We start from the raw sequence: 22,960 nt of genomic DNA, 5'->3' as shown, positions 1-22,960 counted from the left end.
CCTTACCTGTGCAATGACAATACAGTTGAATCTAATCTAATCTAATTACAAAGAAAGACAAATGTCAGAGGCCAAGACCTCTTGTTCATTTTACAACCTTTTACTGAAGTTTATTTTAACGTGTTGTTATACTATAAACCTAAAATTATTATCACTATTTCTGATGCCTGAAAAGTTACCTGTTGGGAGGGTTTTGATAAACTTGTCTTTTACAGAACTGCACTGTTTTGGATGGAGAACGTAACAATGGTAACTCCTCTCACACAGCCTATCGTGTTCGAGCTGGAGGGCTTCTATGTACCACCGCGCTACGGCGCCTTCTTCTTCTTCCTGGCTCTGCTTAACTACATGGTCATGCTGTTGGGGAATTGCGTGGTGCTGTGCGTCATTGTCATTGACAAGAACCTGCACAGACCCATGTTCGTAATGGTTTGTAACCTGGTAGTTTGTGATCTGTTGGGGGCCACAGCGGTGCTGCCTCGCCTCATGATACACTTCTTGACGGGCCAGAAGAAAATCGCCTACATCCCAGCCATCGCCCAGGCCTTCTCTGTGCACACGTACGGCGTCGCAGCGCAGACTATTCTGGGTGTGATGGCCTATGACAGGTAATGAAACTCATCTGCACATCCAGAGAGTTAATCACAGTCTTTTTTCTGTCATGCTTAAATGGTAAAGACTGACTCAGATGACTTATCTAAAAAAAATCTTCTAGTTCTCATTTTACAGATTTCTGCTGTTAACTGTTATGTCAGGCTGATGTTCTTTGGTGCTGTTGTTTTGTTACTAGGGCTAACTATTGTTTTTATTATTTTATGGGTAATAAAACCTTCTGCATGTCACTCCCTTGCTCTCCTACAAAGTTTCCAGTCTGTATCTTGGGATAAGAAAGGTCTTAGTTTCTTAAAACAATTTCCCTTCTAGACTCTTTTAAATACTTTCATTTAGAAGTTGAATCTTTTGTCCTAAATAATGCCTTAATGTTTATTAACCTTTGCATAAAATTCACAAAATAATAGATTTGCCATGTAAAATCATCCTCCAGCAGCCTGGCCAACTTTTTGTGGACTTGACTGCTGCCATAATGTGTAATTGGGATTATGTGTTTGTATGTGAGCAAAGCCTAAAAAGGAGCAATATCAGATCTTTATAGTGCATACAGAATCAGATGCAAACATATTGAGATGCTAAGATCTTGTAAAAATATATCTTTAACTTGAATAAAGCTAAATATGGTTTGACATCTGCAGGTATATTGCTGTGTGTGAACCACTCAGGTATCACACCATCATGACATCGGCTCGGCTGCACTCCTGCTGCGCCCTGGCCTGGTTCGTCGCTCTGCTGTTTATTGGTGTGCTCTTCGCCTGGCATGTGGATACCCCGCTGTGTGGCAATACCATCCAACACATCTACTGCAGCAACCGTGCTATCCTAAGCCTGGCCTGCAGTCCCACCCCTATAAACAACATTTATGGTCAGTGCATTTGTTCATAATTAAGTACATTGCCAGGATAAGCCTGACAAGCCAAACATTTGCTGGATGTCTGGCTTGTCAGGCTTATCCTGGCAATGTGCTTTGCCCCTCCCTTACTACTATCTCTGTGTCAAAATCACTTTGCAACGTTAAAAATGTCAAGTTTTGACGAAAGTTTGAATGATGCAAGAAGGCCGGGCTGCTTAGTTCTTTCTGTGAATGATTGTAAAGATTTACAAAAAGTATGTTTACGAGATTTACTATCTAACTGGGACGTTTTTATCGAAACGAGTCCCTAACCGAGACTATTTTGCAGAGCCACCGTCAAGACATTTGTGATTGGTTTAAAGAAATGCAAGTTCTGGCAATGTGAGACTAAAATAAAGCAACAGACATACAGCATGTTGTTGAACGTCCCTTATCCACAGCCCTTATCAGCAGGGGTTCAGCATATTCAGCACTGAAGGCCAAAATGTGACAGATTTATGATAGACTGAGGTGGAAAGTTTAAACGATACCTAATGATGGTTTAAATGATTCCTTATGTTTCTCTAGGTCTCTCCATGTCCTGGTTTGTGAGTACAAGCATCTTTCTCGTCATTGCTTTTTCCTACTTCAGAATCCTGCATGCTTCTGTAAAACGAGGCAGAGCTGACAGCACCATCCGAAGTAAGGCCTTTCAGACGTGTGCATCGCACCTTGTTGTGTATGTGCTCTATGAAATATCTTCACTGGTTGTTATTGTGAGTCAAAGGTTCCCTTCTATCTCGCAAGATATCAAGAAGTTCGTCAGCATACTTTTCACCATCATCCCACCAGTCATTAACCCCATTATCTATGGATTGGTCAGTAAAGAATTACGTGCAAGCATCATCAAGCGTATAACCTATAACCGAGTCAGAAAATGAGAGGGGGTTAACTTCTTTAGGTCATTGTATTCTTGATATTTAACTTAACTGTAGAACACTTTTAAAATCTGGTTTACCTGCTTGTAAAGTTTTCAATAACAGTGTACATCTCAGTATTAAAGATTATTTAGGTTTGCAGCATACTTGTGGCCTAATTGAAGAGGCACGAAAGATTAGGAAACGATCCCTAAGGCTGTGACACACCAACCCGATGGCCGACCTTCGGCAGAAAGGCAGTCGGGCTGACTGCCTCCCCGAGTTGGTCAAAAAAGTGCCTCAGAACACATCGAAGCAATGCCGACTTGAGTGTATGTTCTGCTCGTGCGTGAGACGTAATACGTCTCCACAACAGCAGGCGGCGCTAATCTGTATTGTCGCCCAAAAAATTAAAATGGGCAGCTGATTGGACGAACGCGTCACGTGGGTCTGGCTGCTCCCAGATTTTACAACCGACCATAATGGCGGCTTCGTTCGGAATACAATCTCATATTTTAAGACGATAGTTCACAGAAACGTGTTTCTGAAAACATTGTAAGCGAGAAATAGGGGTTGCTGAATCTGTCTTCATTTCAGATCGACAAAGGTCAGTTCAACAGATTTCCATCAGATTTTGAGAGACTCTAGTCACGCTCATCCCGCTCGTCAACGATCTCGCCAGACTGTCCGATGGCCGATAATCGGGTTGGTGTGTCAGCGCCTTTAAAAAACGTCTTATATTCATAGCATGATGAACGGTTTGAGTCCGGATTGATTTGCCGTAACCTTGGTCCGCACTTTGAGAAGCCCTGAAATAAACTAACCCAGCTAAGTTGTTGGAGGGACCTTGGTCAGGCTTTCTGCAAGGAAGTGGCTTTTAAATCTCTCTATCTTGCTTATTTTCCTGACAAGTTAAGAAAAGATGATGCCTGCCCTTTAGAAAAATTAAAAACACTTTAATTTGATTGGAATTTTTTTTATTTATCACAATCAAGAGGATGTTGTCAACGAAGAAAAGAAAAACAAAACCACATAAAAAGACAAAACACAAACAAACAAATTAATCAGATTTCAGCAATGAGTTATTTTAGAAAAGATGACTTACTTCATAAGACCAGTGGGATAGTGTAGCAGATAATGTTATTTTATAAGTTAGGTTTTTGGCCATTGTTTTCATTTGTTCATTGTCTGTGTGCATATTATGTATATGTAATTGTATCACTAATGGCTTTATGACTCACTAATGGCTTTATGTGTGACTATGGTAAGGTGGTAGGCCTTGGTAATTAGTTTAAAATGAGTTCAGCTGATGCATGATCAACTGACCATGTCTGTGCCCTATGTATATGCTTGAGCCACACAATAAACATATGGGCGTATTAGCAGAGTTTGGGCATTTCATTCTTTTCAGTTGTTTAGCCAGTCAGACAGATTTCTCATGAACCATGCATCATGAGCAATTATTTACCTTTGAGATGGTTGAATATGCCATGATGTGTTTGCTGTTTAGGATTGTTGCCCTGTATAGTTTTTTTTCTCACTGTTTGTATAATGTGAATCATGTGAAAAATATTCATAAATAAAATATTTCAAAAACATTTTGTTTGTGGACAGAGTTGTTTTTTTAAAACCATTGTCCAATATGAGCGTACTTCCTGGGGATGCTAAGCTGGATTAATGGATGTTTATTTAACTCCTCAGTTTTGGCCGGGGATCAAACTGACGATCTACAGCTGCTTAACACTTTAAAGTTTCTTACTGGGAGGCTGAAGGTTTTGTTTAGTCAGTTTTTTTAAGCAACTGTATTATATTATATTAATGTATGTTATTAATAGTACCTATTGGGGAGCCTTGGGGCAAAACTTTGCAGCTGGTTCCCTTACTGACCCCACACCCCTCCCTGCACTCCGTACCTTTATGTTTGCACCACAGACTTTAAAAATAATGGATGTGGCAGCAGTGATGTCACCCATTGTTTTGTGGACTGCTGTTTTGCATACATGCCAACATTGTGCTGTAAAAAAAGGAAGATTTTCTGGGGTAATGGTTTGTTATAATTAGCATGTTTGCTAACATTTCCACCCCACCCGGGGTCAGCCCTATGTTCCCACAGTCCTATGTTCCCACATTTCTACGATTTTTCTTAAAATTAGGCCCTATATTTGGGTTAGGGTTACATTCCATCTGTAGTCTTTTGCTACTGGATAATAGGTTGGGTGTAATTGGCTACCAAATTGGGAGAAAGGGGGATCAAATCTGATAGAAATTAATGAAAAAGGAAATGTGGGAACATAGGGCCTAATTTTGGAAAAAAAATCTTAGAAATGTGGGAACATAGGCACGCTCCTCCTGCCACCAAACCCCCCGTATTGTCCCTAAAGTTTCCCTGACATACTTTACAAAACGCATTGTGTTTGCCGACGTGGCTAATGGCCGGAAGGGCTCGCACCAAGAGGACAGACATTTTTATGTATTATTCTTTTTCTTTAATAGCTGTTTTATCCATTTTCAGTTAAGTTGACTGACTCAAACGTGAGCTTAAGCTTCAACGTGACGAGTGACGCACGGTAAGTCAGGAAGATGTTTGGGTTGGGTTGCTAGGTAGTACCGCAACATATCCTACAGTCTGGACGTATCACAGAAACCATTAAAACATCCATTTGAATCATATCTCTGAAACTATGAAATCTGGAGATTAGCGAGACAAATTAGCAATCGGGAGCATGGCAGGAGAAAGGGTTAAAGGTGTACTATGAGTTCCTGCATGATGTCACTTCTGTTGACGAAGTAAATACGAAACATAAACCCCTCCCCCCATGTTTCCGTTACTGTCATGAATAACTGACTAACTGTCACTAACCCCCAACCCCTCCCCCAACCACCTTGTCGGTGATTGGCTGGAACGTGTTTGTTGTATTTTGGTGCACAGCCTGTGCCCCTAGTGTTTGTTTGACGTTTGCGACCCCTGTGTTGTCTCCCGAGACCGGGCTTTTTCACAGTGTGTTCAGGGGACAGGCAGCTAGCGGTTTGAGACAAAAATGAAATTGTGTTGAAACCATGCAGGAACTCATAGTGCACCTTTAAAAGTAAGGAAACTCCCGTGTAAATTGGGAGTGTTGGCAGGTATGGTTTTGAAGTCTCGAGTTTGCATTTTGGTGTCACCATCTTGGATTTTTGAAGCCAAATGTGGCCATTTGTCCAGTTGGACAAAAGGGTGAAGCTGGGGAGGACGACTGGACTGAGTCAGTGTTGTTTATGGTTTCAGTGGTGCTGCGTTAAGCTAAACGCTAAAGAGGGAAAGTTGCAGATGTTCAACCCTTCTGAAGCGAGTCATCCAGCAAAGATTTACTCACAGACCTCTGGGTACTGGAGACATGTACGGTAGGAGCGCAAGCTAGCTAGCTTTAGGCTAACCAAAGTGTTCCAAATAACTCACAGTGAGAGGGTCAAAGTGACAACAGCCAAAAACAAGTTGAGGTGTATTTTAATGTCCACAGTGTTAGCATGGTTAGCACTGCTAAGCGTCTGTTCTGACTGACAGGGCCTAAAGCATCCCCTGTTTTATCGTCTGTTTTAAAATAAATGGGAGAATCATTTACTAAATGAACATCATGCTTTGTTGAAGAAGACTTGAAACTAGTGATTGAGACCATAAACTCATTATGAAGGTAATAAATCAAGTGAGAAGTAGGCTCATTTTCTCATAGACTTCTATAGAATCAGACTTCTTTTGGAGCCAGTGCAGAGAAAGTCACAATTAAAAAGTTTGATCTTGCGAATGTTAACGCTAAACCCTTCTGGGGGATTGACCAAAGCCACCTGGTGATCTCATGTTATCTGTTGTGTGTGAACAGAAAAACTTTCCTCCACAAAGAAGCTTGTTGATTAAGTTTGGCCGGTGTTGCGTTGGGAGGTTGGGGGTTAGCTGAAGCTTCCCTGCAGAGTTCCTTCTGCTTATGGTACCCATTAAGCAATTGTCACCACAACAACAGCAAGCAAACACTGGTGGTGAAACAGTGAGGTCATATTTGCATGACATTACTCAGTAGGGAAGTCATCATGGCTCAGACCACACTAAAACAACAATCATTTTGACAACATCCATTTGTCTGTTTTTGACCTTTAATCCAAATCAAGTTTTCTTTTTCTGTTCTGTAAGATGGCTCATGAGCACAAAAAAGTGCAAACTTTTAATTGTTCTCTTTACCAGATAAAAACAGAGCTTAACCTCACCCACAGTCCTTCGACTGACTAAACCCCCTGAGGCTACATCTACACTACTACATTTTCATTTCTACAAAAACTACTTCTATCATTTGCGTCTACACTTCTCCAGTGTTTCCAAACCCCTTAAATGGAGACATTTGGAGACAATGCTGCCCCTGTTTTGGTTTGGTAACTCTGGGGTTGCTTTGTAGTCTGGTCATACATTTTTTAACAGTCAGATTAACGTCAAACAATCTGCTTCCTGTTAACACCGGCACGGACATACCCAGTGTATGTGAATGGTCATGTGAAATATGTTGTCAGATCTGTTAATATGGATGGAGATTAGTTCTGCTACTGGGGCTAAAACGCTTGCATTGACAAGAGGTTCTTTTTTGTCTCAAAACGGCACTTAAAAATGAAAATGTAGTAGTTTGGATGTAGCCCAAGGCTCTGTCTGTCTCGTTGCCGTTTAACATATACATTCTCATGAACGGGTTCGTATATTGTATGAAACATGCATGCACAACTATTCATTTGATATCATATACGAAATTACGGAGACCGCTGTCACATGACAGTTAAGTTCATCGGCCTTTACAGTTAAATTTAGCAGAGAAAAGGTGACTGTGAGCCGGGCACAGAGCACCATGAGGTTACAATTCTTTGTTACACAACAAAACAACTAGTTAAGATAAAGGATTGTGGTTTGGGTCAAAACACCTGTCCCCTTTGTAATACTCCCTGGACACGAACACCTGTTTTCTTGATGAAAGTCTTGTGTTTTCCCCTTACACGACACCAACTCCTGCCCTGTGTTTTAGGACCCAAACATCCACCCTGACCTCCTCCCTACGAGGATGTTCACGCTCTTATAAAGCAGCAGTCATTGTGGTGCATGCAGTAATATCTATGTGGAATACAGACGAATTACAGTGCATTACTTTTCGTACTTCCTTCTCCGGGAACCATCACCTTATCGTGGTGGAGAGGTTTGTGTGTCCCTATGAACCTGAGGGCTGTGTTGTCTGGAGCTTTGTGCTCCTGGTAGGGTCTCCCAAGGCAAAGTGGTCTCAGGTGAGGGGCCAGACAAAGAATGGTTCAAAAATCCTATGAAAAATCGAGGAAGGGATGAAGTGACCCTGCCCGGAGGAAGCCCGGGGCCCCCGTCTGGAGCCAGGCCCAGATGGAGGGCTCGTCAGCGAGCGTCTGGTGGCCGGGTTTGCCACGGAGCCCGGCCAGGCACAGCCCGAAAAAGCTACGTGGCGGACATCCCTCCATCCCATGGGCCCACCACCTGTGGGAGGAACTGCTGGGGTCGAATGCGCTGCCACATGGGTGGCAGTGAAGGTCAGGGGCCTCGACGGACCAGACCCGGGCAGCAGAGGCTCGCTCTGGGGACGTGGGAATGTCACCTCTCTGTGGGGGAAGGAGCCGGAACTTGTGCGGGAGGTGGAGCGCTACCGGTTAGATCTGGTGGGGCTTACCTCTACGCACAGTCTTGGTTCTGGAACCATACTTCTGGATAGGGGTTGGACTCTTTTCTTCTCCGGAGTTGCCCAGGGTGTGAGGCGCCGGGCGGGTGTGGGGATACTCACAAGCCCCCTGGCTGAGCGCCGCTACGTTGGAGTTTAACCCAGTGGACGAGAGGGTCGCCTCCCTACGCCTGCGGGTTGTGGGGGGAAAACTCTGACTGTTGTTTGTGCATATGCACCAAACAAGAGTTCAGAGTATTCGGCCTCTTGGAGACCTTGAGTGGAGTCCTGCATGGGGCTCCAGTCGGGGACTCCATAGTTCTGCTGGGGGACTTCAACGCGCACGTGGGTAATGATGGAGACACATGGAGAGGCGTGATTGGGAGGAACGGCCTCCCTGATCTAAACCAGAGTGGTTGTTTGTTGTTGGACTTCTGTGCTAGTCATGGATTGTCTATAACGAACACCATGTTCGAACATAGGGATGCTCATAAGTGTACTTGGTACCAGAGCACCCTAGGCCAAAGGTCAATGATCGATTTTATAATCGCTTTCATCTGATCTGAGGCCATATGTTTTGGACACTCGGGTGAAGAGAGGGGCGGAGCTGTCAACCGATCACCATCTGGTGGTGAGTTGGGTCAGGGGGTGGGGGAAGACTCTGGACAGACCTGGTAAGCCCAAACGGGTAGTGCGGGTAAATTGGGAACGTCTGGAGGAGGCCCCTGTCCGACAGACTTTCAACTCACACCTCCGGGCGGAGCTTTTCGTGCATCCCTGTGGAGGCTGGGGGCATTGAACCCGAATGGACAATGTTCAAAGTTTCCATTGCTGAAGCTGCGGTGAGGAGCTGGGGTCTTAGGGTCTTAGGTGCCTCAAGGGGCGGTAACTCCACGAACACCGTGGTGGACACCGGTGGTCAGGGAAGCCGTCTGATTGAAGAAGGAGTCTTTCCGGGATATGTTATCCCAGACGACTCCGGAGGCAGCTGCAAGGTACCGAAGGGCTGCAGCCTCTGCCGTGAAAGAGGCAAAGCAGCGTGTGTGGGAGAAGTTCGGAGAAGACATGGAGAAGGACTTTCGGTCGGCACCAAGGTACTTCTGGAAAACCGTCGCCACCTCAGGAGGGGGGAAGCGGGGAACCATCCAGTCTGTGTACAGTAAGGATGGGACGCTGTTGACCTCAACTGAGGAGGTAATAGGGCGGTGGCAGGAGCACTTTGAGGAACTCCTAACCGACTAATACGCCCTCTATGGTAGAGGCAGAGCTGGAGGATGAGGGGGATTGGCATCAATTTCCCTGGTGGAGGTTGCTGAGGTAGTTAAATAACTCCACAGTGGCAAAGCCCCAGGAATTGATGAGATCCGTCCAGAAATGCTTAAAGCTCTGGGTGTGGAGGGGTTGTCTTGCTGACACGCCTCTTCAACATTGCGTGGAAGTCTGGGACGGTGCCTAAGGAGTGGCAGACTGGGGTGGTGGTTCCCTTTTTAAAAAGGGGGGACCAGAGGGTGTGTGCCAATTACAGGGGTATCACACTTCTCAGCCTCCCGGTAAAGTCTACTCCAAGGTGCTGGAAAGGAGGGTTCGGGTCGATAGTCGAATCTCAGGTTGAAGAGGAACAATGCGGATTCCGTCCCTGGTCGTGGAACAACGGACCAGATCTTTACTCCCGCAAGGATCCTGGAGGGAGCCTGGGAGTATGCCCAACCAGTCTACATGTGTTTTGTGGATCTGGAGAAGGCGTATGACCGGGTGCCCCGGGAGATACTGTGGGAGGTGCTGCGGGAGTACGGGGTGAGGGGGTCCCTTCTCAGGGCCATCCAATCTCTGTACGACCAAAGCGAGAACTGTGTCCGGGTTCTCGGCAGTAAGTCGGACTCGTTTCAGGTGAGAGTTGGCCTCCGCCAGGGCTGCGCTTGTCACCAGTCCTGTTTGTAGTATTTATGAACAGGATATCGAGGCGTAGTCGGGGTGGAAAGGGGTTGCAGTTCGGTGGGCTGGGGATCTCATCGCTGCTTTTTGCAGATGATGTGGTCCTGATGGCATCATCGGCCTGTGACCTTCAGCACTCACTGGATCGGTTCGCAGCCGAGTGTGAAGCGGCTGCGATGAGGATCAGCACCTCTAAATCGGAGGCCATGGTTCTCAGCAGGAAACTGATGGAGTGCCTTCTCCAGGTAGGGAATGAGTCCTTACCCCAAGTGAAGGAGTTCAAGTACCTTGGGGTCTTGTTCAGCGAGTGAGGGGAAAATGGAGCGGGAGATTGGTCGGAGAATCGGCACAGCAGGTGCGGTATTACATTCAATTTATCGCATCGTTGTGACGAAAAGAGAGCTGAGCCAGAAGGCAAAGCTCTCAATCTACCGGTCGGTTTTTGTTCCTACCCTCACCTATGGTCATGAAGGCTGGGCATGACTGAAAGAACAAGATCCAGGGTACAAGCGGCCGAAATAGGGTTTCCTCAGGAGGGTAGCTGGCGTCTCCCTTAGAGATAGGGTGAGAAGCTCAGTTATCCGTGAGGAGCTCGGAGTAGAGCCGCTGCTCCTTTGCGTCGAAAGGAGCCAGTTGAGGTGGTTCGGGCATCTGGTAAGGATGCCCCTGGGCGCCTCCCTAGGGAGGTGTTCCAGGCACGTCCAGCTGGGAGGAGGCCTCGGGGGAGACCCAGGACTAGGTGGAGGGATTATATCTCTAACCTGGCCTGGGAACGCCTCGAGATCCCCCAGTCGGAGCTGGTTAATGTGGCCCGGGAAAGGGAAGTTTGGGGTCCCCTGCTGGAGCTGCTACCCCCGCGACCCGACCCCGGATAAGCGGATGAAGATGGATGGATGGATGGACTTGCTTCATGAGAACAGCTTGAGCTTTTCGAGAAGGATGCTGTATCAGACAAATGGTTTCAGGTTCCCTTCACCCATCACCACATACGTAAAGTACTCCAATACATTTGCACTAATTAATGACTATTACTCTGCTGCAGTTCCAGGAAAAGACAAAGTTGCATGGAAACAAATAAACAGGTGAATGCGAGCTTACAGAATTGGAGTTGGCTAAATGGAGGTGGTTCTTGGAAAGGACAAATAGGGATGTCAGGTCCATGCATGTTACATTACATTACATGTCATTTATCTGACGCTTTTATCCAAAGCAACTTACAATTGCTATATAAGTCAGAGGTCGCACACCTCTGGAGTAACTAGGGGTTAAGTGTCTTGCTCAGGGACACATTGGTTGATGTATCGCAGTGGGATTTAAACCCAGGTCTCCCACACCAAAGGCACAAGTTTTATCCACTGCGCCATCACCACCCACCTACCTGCATGTAGTTCAGTCCACTCATGATCCAGCTCTAATCTAGCATGCCAAACACCAAAGATTCAGGATGGGTCACAAGTCTCTGGGGCATGTAAAATACTTTCAGGGCATTTGGTTAAAGGATCCAAAGGAGTCAGATATTTGCAGAAGAACAATCCAGCACCTGGTCTTGCCTTCGACTACCAAGAGAGTTGGTCAACAACTGCCTTTAATGCATTTTCAAAATCAAGATCAATGGACCAAAGTCGCATGAAAAGAGAAGGGACGCCAGTACGCTGTCCACCCCAGGGTGCTGAGCAATTTTGAGTGGAGAGAGTAAAGGATATCTGGTGTTTGAAAGAGGTTTGTGAGCCCCTTTAGCCCCTTCATGACACAATTTAGTTATGGACGTTGCCATGAGAGATGTTATGTTTCATGGCGCTCCTTAATGTCCCCCAGTTTGGGCAGAAGTGCCTATCGATGTTCCTTAGTGTTTACACTAAGAAAATATACTATACCAAGGCTTTTTATATACCTTTTCTGTTTGTGCTTTACTGTGAAAAAAAAACAAAGACAACAAACACTGCCAACCTCCATCCATTAGTTCAGCAGTGTTGCCTATGGCTACCAGCTTGACGACTTGATGTTACATCACCCTTACCTATATCTGTTATAAAACTGAGACCGAGGTTGTGGACTTCTGGCAAAAGGTTGGCTAGTGAGTGTTTGATGACTCATCACTTAACTATTTAAAATCGTTCCTTGGTTTACATTCACAGATGTTGTATTGTATTGTATGTAAAGATCTTATGACTTATGTGATAAATCAGCATTGTCTTTTGTTTCAGGTTGATGGAAAACTACACCTACAACAGCTTTACCCTCCAACTGGACGGGTTAAAGGTTACAGAAGTGTCCGTGTACCCTGTCTTTCTCTTCTTCTTTTTCTCCTACCTTATAATTATATTAGCAAATGTTGGCATTGTAGTCGTGGTTTTCTTGGACAAAAGCCTTCACCAGCCCATGTATCTGCTTTTCTGTAACCTGCCGGTTAATGACATTATTGGAAATTCTATCTTGCTGCCCCGTTTGCTTTCAGATATCTTGCAGTCTTCATCTGTGCACATCATCAGTTATTATGAATGTGTGATCCAAGCTTTTACAATACACATATATGCCACCACTTGCCACACAGCACTCATGATTATGGCCTTCGACAGATATGTGGCCATCTGCAATCCCCTGCGCTATGCTGCCATAATGACCAACAAAATGGTGATCAAGCTGACAGTTTCTGCCTGGGGAGTGGCTTTAGTAATGGTCGGGATTCTGCTCGGTCTCACCATACGGCTGAACCGATGCAGGACTCTGATCACAAATCCTTACTGTGACAATGCCTCACTGTTTAAACTCTCCTGTGAGGATGTGTTTATTAATAATGCCTATGGCCTCGCTTTCACTGTAGTTTTGTTCACAGGTTCTATAGGCAGCACGGTTCTCACCTATACTAAGATAACAGTAGTCTGTCTGATGAGTAACAACAAGTCTCTGAACAGTAAAGCCTTGAAGACCTGCAGCACTCATCTCTTTGCATATCTAATTATGTTGTCAAGTGGAATGCTGGTCATCCTCCTGCATCGCTTCCCTCAGTATTCAGACTACAGAAAAATGGCCGCTATTTTGTTTCACATCATCCCCGGCTGCCTTAACCCCATTATTTATGGCGTGCAGTCTAAAGAGATTCGGAAATTCCTGTCACAATTGTTCCAGTTGAGAAAGGTTTTGCCATCATAAATGTTAAATACAAATAAGTAAAAATGAAAACCCCAATATATTTGACAAGAAATGTGCTCGTCTGTGTTTGTTTTTGCTTTTCTTTCTCCTCATTTTGAATTTAGAAATTGGAACAGATGGGTCAAGCTAATACCAAAATGTTCATAGTTTCCTCATATTTAAATATCAGAACGCTTTCACCACCCCTCAATCAATGTTTTGCAAAGATAATTATATGAGGTTTACAATTTTTGGGTTGCAACTTGGGGTTGTTTTGTTGATTATTTTCTGGATGAATAGATGAGTTGTTTGGTCTCTAAAATGTCAGAAAATGTTGAAAAATGTGTATCAGTGTTTCCCAAAGCCCAAGATGCAAATCCATTGTGATTATATCCTCTTATTATTATCCTTCTGGAGTAGGTTTTTTTATTTGTTTTTACTTTTTCTTGCAGTGTCTTTTAATACCTATACATAAAGGGGTCTTAGGATTCCAAAAAAAATTTCTTTACTCAAAAATGTTGTTATACCAACCCGAAATCGAGTCCCAAAATGTGTCATAATGTAACCATGAATGTTTTTTGATATTCTTGAAATGTACAGCACCTTGAATCTCAAAAGGCGTTCGGCCACAAAAACATATTGGTTATAATCCACAAATCGCCATTTCTTACAAATTTCGATTAATGTATTAATCTTTGCAGCTCTACTATAGAGAGACAGAGATTTGTTCTTTTTCATATAGTTTGATCCTTGTTCACATATGTTTCACTCTTGTTATACGTCATGTTAATTTGTTTAAACCTCCTAACTGAAAGAGAGATGGAGCAGGGACCCCCTACTACATATGTTGTATAACATGAAGTTGCATATTAAACTGCGTATACAATAACTTGTAGGGTGGCCTAAAGCCTTCATACCTTTGTTGCATAGAATATTAAGCTATTAAAATAGCCTAATACTTGTTTGCATGATTTTATTAATCATGTTTAATGTTACACATACGTATGTATATATGCGACACAGCGACTCCTTTGGGATGAACTGTATCTATGGATGGCCTTAGTTACTACCTTACCTATAGGCCGGTAAGCCTATCATCAGTGGGGATTTATACTTGCCAATAATATGTTCGATTTATGTTAAGACTTTAATTCTTGAAAAAACTTTCAAAAATTAACAATAATTTGGAGGCCCCCTCTGTATTGACTCTGAGGAACCCTTAGGGCTCCCAGACCCCTGTTGAAGATCCCTGGTTTAGATGTAAAATACAAAAAATTAACTATTCAGTTAATTTTAAGCAACATTTACTCATTTTTTGTAGTCAAAAAAGTCAATGCATGTGCAAGTATCTGTTGTTTTAATCTGTTGCATTCATTTGTTGGTATCGGTCTGCAGGCATTGAATAAAATAATAAACACATAATAATTACAAATACTCTGTAGTGTATAGAATCATTATTATCGTCATTATTTTTAATTATTATTATAATTGATTTTCACTTAAAATAGTAGTGTATAGTATAGTAGTAAAAGTAGTATTTATGAATACATTGCTCTCAGGCATTATTATTTAAGTGCCTTATGTTGTTTTGAATAAAGCAACTATAAAAATGCATTTTGTGTCAATGTAGTGACCTCAGTATCATTTTACCAACCCGCTCATTTAATTATTAATACACCATTAGTCATATCTTATTTATCAATGTTAAAGATGGAGCAGGTCAGCACTTTATTTGAAGGGCCACAAAAATGTTGAAGTTATGAAGAAGTAATGTTTAGTTAACAATGATTAAAACTCTACAATTCTTCAGAATATATGTACACTGCTGTGACTGGTCAGTTTTTTGGAAGAAGACATGAACATCACTAATAAATCAGAAATCACAATAATTGAAATATCTGAATTGATGCATTAATTAACATAATGTTCCCACATTAAGTCATGCATGAGATACTATTAATCCTTATACATTACTGATAGTTCATGAAGTACTACATGAGTGAATTCATGCTTTTTCATGCATGAAGTCATAGATAAAACAAAAATATAAAGTGTTACCCATTACTTCTTCATAACTTCAACATGTTTGTGGCCCTTCAAAAAAAGTGCTGACCTGGTCCATCTTTAACATTGAAAAATAAGACGTGATTATTGGTGTAATAAGAATTAAAGGAGTGGGTTTGCAAAATGATACTGAGGTCACTACACTGACAAAATGCAGTATACTGCAGATGCATTTTTATAATTGCTTTATTCAAAACAACATAAGGCACTTAAACAATGTTCACCCAAGTTGGATATTGATGCATTTTACTTTTTTACTAACTTCTGAGTGTCTGAACACCAAATGTCTTGACAATTTGTTTTAGTTTGAAGGGTCATAAAGATGATTGCTGCATAGGCCACCATTAGTCATATCTCATTTATCAATGTTAAAGATGGAGCAGGTCAGCACTGTATTTGAAGGGACACAAACATGATGAGGTAGTGGAGAAGTAATGTTTAGTAAGTGATGATTACAACACTACAATTCAGTTTCTTTAGCCTGTCACTTTAACTACATATTTACCTATAAAGAAGACATGAACATCATTAATGAATCAGAAATACTGATGATTGAAATATCTTAATTGATGCATGAATTAACATATTGTTCCCACATTAAGTCATGCATGAGATACTATTAATCCTTAAAGTACAATGCTGATAGTTCATGATGTACTACATGGATGAATTCATGCTTTTTCATGCATTAAGTTATGTATGAATTCATGATAATTCATGTGCCATTAGTATAAAGTGTTACCAGTTTATTTTGAAAACCGACCGGATGCTTAAGCCTTTCCACTTCCTGCCCGGCCTGTTGACCGCTCTGCAGCTCCGTCAAAAACAGACCTGGCGACTATGTCTGTCACATAACAATGACAACCGGGACTATGATGGAATATTTACTGTTTATTAGCACAACAGCATGTCAGCATCAGCATTGCTAACACCAACAACGGAAGCTAAAGTTACCCACAATCCACCAGGTGTATCTCACTACGGATCTGATAGTAGCCCAAAATACACAACACCAAACTTCTGGAAGCAGGAACTAAAGTTAACCCTCACAAAGATGTTTGGAAAACAGCAGGATGACATCATTAATGAATCAGAAAAACTGATGGCTTGAGGACTTGATGTTACATCACCCTTCTCTATATCTGTTATAAAACTGAGACAGAGGTTGTGGACTTCTGGCAGAAGGTTGGCTAATGAGTGTTTGATGACTGCAGGCAAGCCAAGAGAAATTAAGATAATATTGAAATGCTTTTAATTATCTCATCACTTAACTATTTCAAATCTTTCCTTGGTTTACATTGACAGATGTTGTATTGAAAGATCTTATGACTTATGTGATAAATCAGCATTGTCTTTTGTTTCAGGTTGATGGATAACTACACCTACAACAGCTTAATCCTCCAACTGGAGGGGTTAAAGGTTACAGAAGTGTCCGTGTACCCTGTCTTTCTCTTCTTCTTTTTCTCCTACCTAATTATTATATTAGCAAATGTTGGCATTGTAGTCGTGGTTTTCTTGGACAAAAGCCTTCACCAGCCCATGTATCTGCTTTTCTGTAACCTGCCGGTTAATGACATTATTGGAAATTCTATCATGTTGCCTCGTTTGCTTTCAGATATCTTGCGGCCTCCCTCTGAGCGCATCATCAGTTATTATGAATGTTTGGTCCAAGCTTTTACAACACACGTATATGGCACCACTTGCCACACAGTGCTCATGATTATGGCCTTTGACAGATATGTGGCCATCTGCAATCCCCTGCGCTATGCTGCCATAATGACCAACAAAATGGTGATCAAGCTGACAGTTTCTGCCTGGGGAGTGGCTTTAGTAATGGTCGGGATTCTGCTCGGTCTCACCATACGGCTGAACCGATGCAGGACTCTGATCACAAATCCTTACTGTGACAATGCCTCACTGTTTAAACTCTCCTGTGAGGATGTGTCTATTAATAATGTCTATGGCCTCGCTTACACTGTAGTTCTGTTCATAGGTTCAATAGGCAGCACGGTTCTCACCTATACTAAGATAACAGTAGTCTGTCTGATGAGTAACAACAAGTCTCTGAACAGTAAAGCCTTGAAGACCTGCAGCACTCATCTCTTTGCATATCTAATTATGTTGTCAAGTGGAATGCTGGTCATCCTCCTGCATCGCTTCCCTCAGTATTCAGACTACAGAAAAATGGCCGCTATTTTGTTTCACATCATCCCCGGCTGCCTTAACCCCATTATTTATGGCGTGCAGTCTAAAGAGATTCGGAAATTCCTGTCACAATTGTTCCAGTTGAGAAAGGTTTTGCCATCATAAATGTTAAATACAAATAAGTAAAAAAGAAAACCCCAATATATTTGAGAAGAAATGTGCTCGTCTGTGTTTGTTTTTGCTTTTCTTTCTCCTCATTTTGAATTTAGAAATTGACACAGATGGGTCAAGTTAATACCAACATGTTGTTCATAGTTTCCATATATTTAACATAATATTTTCACCACCCCTCAATCAATGTTTTGCAAAGATAATTATATGAGATTTACAATGTTTGGGTTGCATTTTGGGGTTGTTTTGTCAATTAATGTGTGGATTATTTTCTGGATAAATGGATTAGTTGGTCTCTAAAATGTCAGAAAATGTTGAAAATGTGGATGAGTATTTCCCAAAGTCCCAAGATGACGTCGTCAAATGTCTTGTTTTTTCCATAACTCAAAGATATTCACTTTCCTGTCACAGAGGAGAGAATGAACTATAACATATTCACATTTAACAAACTGACATCATACAAGTTTCACTTTATTTTATAAAATGACACAAACCGATTAATGCATTAATAAAATAGTTGCAGATTATTTTAAAAGTTGGAAACTAATTGATGAATCTTTGCAGCCACCTTGTCTGCAAATATATTGTGACTATATCATCTTATTATCCTTATGGAGTACTTTCTTGTGTTTTTAGAAAAATAAAAATAAAATAATCCAGGTAATAATTTGCCTCTCTGGGAACCATCACCTTATCATGGTGGAGAGGTTTGTGTGTCCCTATGAACCTGAGGGCTGTGTTGTCTGGAGCTTTGTGCTCCTGGTAGGGTCTCCCAAGGCAAAGTGGTCTCAGGTGAGGGGCCAGACAAAGAATGGTTCAAAAACCCTATGAGTGACCGAGGAAGAGATAGAGTGACCCTGCCCGGAGGAAGCCCGGGGTCCCCGTCTGGAGCCAGGCCCGAAAAAGCTACGTGGCACCTATCCCTCCATCCCATGGGCCCACCACCTGTGGGAGGAACCGCTGGGGTCGGGTGCGCTGCCACACGGGTGGCAGTGAAGGTCAGGGGCCTTGATGGACCAGACCCGGGCAGCAGACGCTGGCTCTGGGGACGTGGAATGTCACCTCTCTGTGGGGGAAGGAGCCAGAACTGGTGATACTTCTCTGTTTCACGGGTTTATTCACTCTCGCAACTCCATGCATTTCCCAAAATCCTCAATATGAAAACGAAAAATTAGCTATTTGCGTGATCACTGATAGAGGTAAAGATGGAGCCGGAACCGGCACAACAGAGCCAGGGCAGGAATGCATTTATATCTTGGAAATTCAAACAGCATTTCACATTAAAGAAAGAGACGAGAGAACGAAATATAACTGTGCACTGCAGTGCAACTTCTGCTCGCCAGCAACCAACTTCCTTTCAGCGTCCAAATTACTCCACCTCCAACCTGAAGAAGCATCATAAAGTACGTTATTTTTAGCCAAGCGTAGTCGTCTGCTGTAGTGTTACTGGTCACCTTGCTGTTTTATAGTTGAAGTGCGACTTTACATTCTCCTACATGCTGATTTACTAGCCCCAGAGCTGTTGAAAAGCCCCGTTTGACATGTTAGCTAACGTTAGATAAAATGACTCAGATTGAGTAACGTAACAGAATACGTTATAAATTACATTTTTGGGCATGTATTCTGTACTCTGTAACGGAATACGTTTTGAAAGTATCCTTCCCAACACTGGTCTCGGTTCTGGAACCATACTCCTGGATAGGGATTGGACTCTTTTCTTCTCCGGAGTTGCCCAGGGTGTGAGGCGCCGGGCGGGTGTGGGGATACTCACAAGCCCTCGGCTGAGCGCCACTACGCTGGATTTAACCCGGTGGACAAGAGGGTCGCCTCCCTTTGCCTGCGGATTGTGGGGGGGAAAACTCCTGACTGTTGTTTGTGCATATGCACCAAACAAGAGTTCGGAGTATTCAGCCTTCTTGGAGACCTTGAATGGAGTCCCTGTATGGGGCTCCAGTGGGGGACTCCATAGTTCTGCTGGGGGGACTTCAACGCACACGTGGGCAATGATGGAGACACATGGAGAGGCGTGATTGGGAGGAACGGCCTCTCTGATCTAAACCAGAGTGGTTGTTTGTTGTTGGACTTCTGTGCTAGTCATGGATTGTCTATAACGAACACCATGTTCGAACATAGGGATGCTCATAAGTGTACTTGGTACCAGAGCACCCTAGGCCAAAGGTCAATGATCGATTTTATAATCGTTTCATCTGATCTGAGGCCGTATGTTTTGGACACTCGGGTGAAGAGAGGGGCGGAGCTGTCAACCGATCACCATCTGGTGGTGAGTTGGGTCAGGGGTGGGGGGAAGACTCTGGACAGACCTGGTAAGCCCAAACGGGTAGTGCGGGTAAATTGGGAACGTCTGAGGAGGCCCTGTCCGACAGACTTTCAACTCACACCTCCAGCGGAGCTTTTCGTGCATCCCTGTGGAGGCTGGGGGCATTGAACCCGAGTGGACAATGTTCAAAGTTTCCATTGCTGAAGCTGCGGTGAGGAGCTGTGGTCTTAGGGTCTTAGGTGCCTCAAGGGGCGGTAACCCACGAACACCGTGGTGGACACCGGTGGTCAGGGAAGCCGTCCGACTGAAGAAGGAGTCTTTCCGGGATATGTTATCCCAGAGGACTCCGGAGGCAGTTGCAAGGTACCGAAGGGCCCGAAGGGCTGCAGCCTCTGCCGTGAAAGGGGCAAAGCAGCGGGTGTGGGAGAAGTTCGGAGAAGACATGGAGAAGGACTTTTGGTCGGCACCAAGGTGCTTCTGGAAAACCGTTCACCACCTCAGGAGGGGGAAGCGGGGAACCATCCAAGCTGTGTACAGTAAGGATGGGACGCTGTTGACCTCAACTGAGGAGGTAATAGGGCGGTGGAAGGAGCACTTTGAGGAACTCCTGAATCCGGCTAATACGACCTCTATGTTAGAGGCAGAGCTGGAGGATGATGGGGGATTGTTGTCAATTTCTCAGGCGGAAGTCACTGATGCAGTCAAACAACTCCACAGTGGCAAAGCCCCTGGGATTGATGAGATCCATCCAGAAATGCTCAAGGCTCTGGGTGTGGAGGGGCTGTCTTGGTTGACACGCCTCTTCAACATTGCGTGGAAGTCTGGGACGGTGCCAAAGGAGTGGCAGACTGGGGTAGTGGTTCCCCTTTTCAAAAAGGGGGACCAGAGGGTGTGTGCCAATTACAGGGGTATCACACTTCTCAGCCTCCCTGGTAAAGTCTACTCCAAGGTGCTGGAAAGTAGGGTTCGGCCGATAGTCCAACCTCAGATTGAAGAGGAACAATGTGGATTCCGTCCTGGTCGTGGAACAATGGACTAGATCTTCACTCTTGTAAGAATCCTGGAGGGAGCCTGGGAGTATGCCGAGAAGGCGTATGACCGGGTCCCCCGGGAGATACTGTGGGAGGTGCTGCAGGGAGTACTGGGTGAGGGAGTCTCTTCTCAGGGCCATCCAATCTCTGTACGACCAAAGCTAGAGCTGTGTCCGGGTTCTCAGCAGTAAGTTGGACTCGTTTCAGGTGAGAGTTGGCCTCCGCCAGGGCTGCGCTTTGTCACCAATCCTGTTTGTAATATTTATGTACAGGATATCAAGACGTAGTCGGGTTGGGGAGGGGTTACAGTTCGGTGGGCTGGGGATCTCATCGCTGCTTTTTGCAGATGATGTGGTCCTGATGGCATCATCGGCCTGTGACCTTCAGCACTCACTGGATCAGTTTGCAGCCGAGTGTGAAGCGGCTGAGATGAGGATCAGCACCTCTAAATCGGAGGCCATGGTTCTCAGCAGGAAACCGATGGAGTGCCTTCTCCAGGTAGGGAATGAGTCCTTACCCCAAGTGAAGGAGTTCAAATACCTTGGGGTCTTGTTCGCGAGTGAGGGGACAATGGAGCGGGTTTGAAATCTTGAATGTTTTGTTATAATCTCGAAAAGTGCAGCCTATTAAACCCCAAAAGCCGGTGTTTGGCCAGAGAGAGAGATTTTTCCTTCTTTTTCATATAGTTTCATTCTTGTCCACTGTTATCTGTTATGTTAAATTGTTTAGATGCAAAATACAAAAAAACACACTTTAACTATTCAGTTCAATTTAAGTAAAACAGATATGTTTATTCATTTGTTTGTATCTGTCTAGTATAGTATAATAATAAATACATATCAATTACAAATACTCTGTTGTGTATATCATTACTATAGTGATCATTATCATCTTTTATTATAACTATAAATGTTTTTTCATTTCAAAAGTTGTAAACTGAGATCTGTAGTTTTCAACTGCTTATGTGTGCATTATGTTGCAACGACTACTGTTACCTCGAAATTCCACCAGGCGTGGATCCCCCCATAGGCGTAAATCGCAGGGGGTTCGGGACCTATCCAATCTGAGGGTTGTCCCCACCCCCTAAAAAAATCATTAAATAACATGGTGTGTATTGTAAATAACATAAAAATATATAATTCAAATAATTGTCTAAGTAGTGTAGAATAACATTCTTACTATTTGCAGATGAATATAATAAGAATGTATAAGGTTTCCATAAAAGACCAAGTGTGTTTTGGTGTATGCTTATTTAGCTTAAGTCATAACTATAAGATAGTAAGGGTCACAGTGGCCTCAAGCAAAGTACATTGAGTAATAACAATAAGTGAATCAGGAGCAGAATGTACCACTTTGCGTGAGAGCAAGTATAAGAGATGAGGGGAAGAATAGATCGGGGCTCACAAGGTCTGACAGTCTAGACATGCGTGGACCAGCTCTGGCTTTGTGTCTGTTGCTACAACTTAGTCTCTGCGTGCTTTGTGATCCCACAGATCTGTGTATTGTAACTCCGATGCTTGACTGATTAAACGATTGTATTTGACTTTATCTTATTGTCTTATTTGGCTCTTGATTAGCATCAATGTAGTACCAATTTAAGGAATGCGTGGGGATATATAGGTCTTTTATTTGGAGTCAGACACATTGTCCCAAAAGGGGGGACACAGAGGAGGAAATACCCAACAGTAGTAAAACAATATAAACAGGGGCAAAAATTGCGTTTTAAGTTAAAAAACATCTTCAGCCCCCTTTCCTTACTGCTGGTCCAGTTCGGTGGGAGCTGTGTTGTTAAGAGAGACAGCGCTGGGTGGGAGAGAGAACATAGTTAACTTAAGTAACTTAAGGTTTGTTGTGCAACTCCATTAGCTTAGTAGACAAGGCTATTTTATTCACTTTAAAATCGGGTTAAGTGATTATTTTTCACTGTGTCCTTAATAAATTAGTCATGACAAAAGATTTTTCCATGAATCCTCTGTTAGTGGTTATAACGTTACCTAGCTTGTTTGGTAGCTTGTTGGATAGTTAGTTATTGTTAGATAGCTTGCTAATGCCACCAAACATGCTTTCACTGGTTACAGAAAATGCTAGTTAGTTAGTTAGCTTGCTTGCTAGGGGGTTCAGTTCTCAGTTCAGCATCATCTGTATTATAGAAAAGAATCACTTCATCC

The 22,960-nt window shown here is 43.4% G+C and overlaps 3 protein-coding genes across 3 annotated transcripts; all 3 read left to right on the top strand.

Moving 5' to 3' along the window:
* Positions 1 to 246: 246 nt before the first annotated feature.
* Positions 247 to 2,385, top strand: LOC144528182 (olfactory receptor 2K2-like). The gene is made up of 3 exons (XM_078266659.1): positions 247 to 608; positions 1,251 to 1,477; positions 2,033 to 2,385. Exons 1-3 carry the CDS (start codon positions 247 to 249, stop codon positions 2,383 to 2,385), a joined length of 942 nt encoding a protein of 313 aa, XP_078122785.1.
* Positions 2,386 to 12,179: 9,794 nt separating this feature from the next.
* Positions 12,180 to 13,124, top strand: LOC144527666 (olfactory receptor 52K1-like). Its single transcript, XM_078265873.1, has one exon. It carries the CDS (start codon positions 12,183 to 12,185, stop codon positions 13,122 to 13,124), a length of 942 nt encoding a protein of 313 aa, XP_078121999.1. The 5' UTR covers positions 12,180 to 12,182.
* Positions 13,125 to 16,532: 3,408 nt separating this feature from the next.
* LOC144527695 (olfactory receptor 52K1-like) lies at positions 16,533 to 17,477 on the top strand. Its single transcript, XM_078265913.1, has one exon. It carries the CDS (start codon positions 16,536 to 16,538, stop codon positions 17,475 to 17,477), a length of 942 nt encoding a protein of 313 aa, XP_078122039.1. The 5' UTR covers positions 16,533 to 16,535.
* The last annotated feature ends 5,483 nt before the right edge of the window (positions 17,478 to 22,960 follow it).

The sequence above is a fragment of the Sander vitreus genome, chromosome 13, assembly GCF_031162955.1.
Source record: "Sander vitreus isolate 19-12246 chromosome 13, sanVit1, whole genome shotgun sequence".
NCBI classification, from domain to species: Eukaryota; Metazoa; Chordata; class Actinopteri; order Perciformes; family Percidae; genus Sander; species Sander vitreus.
This window is presented reverse-complemented; position numbering and strand designations above follow the sequence as displayed.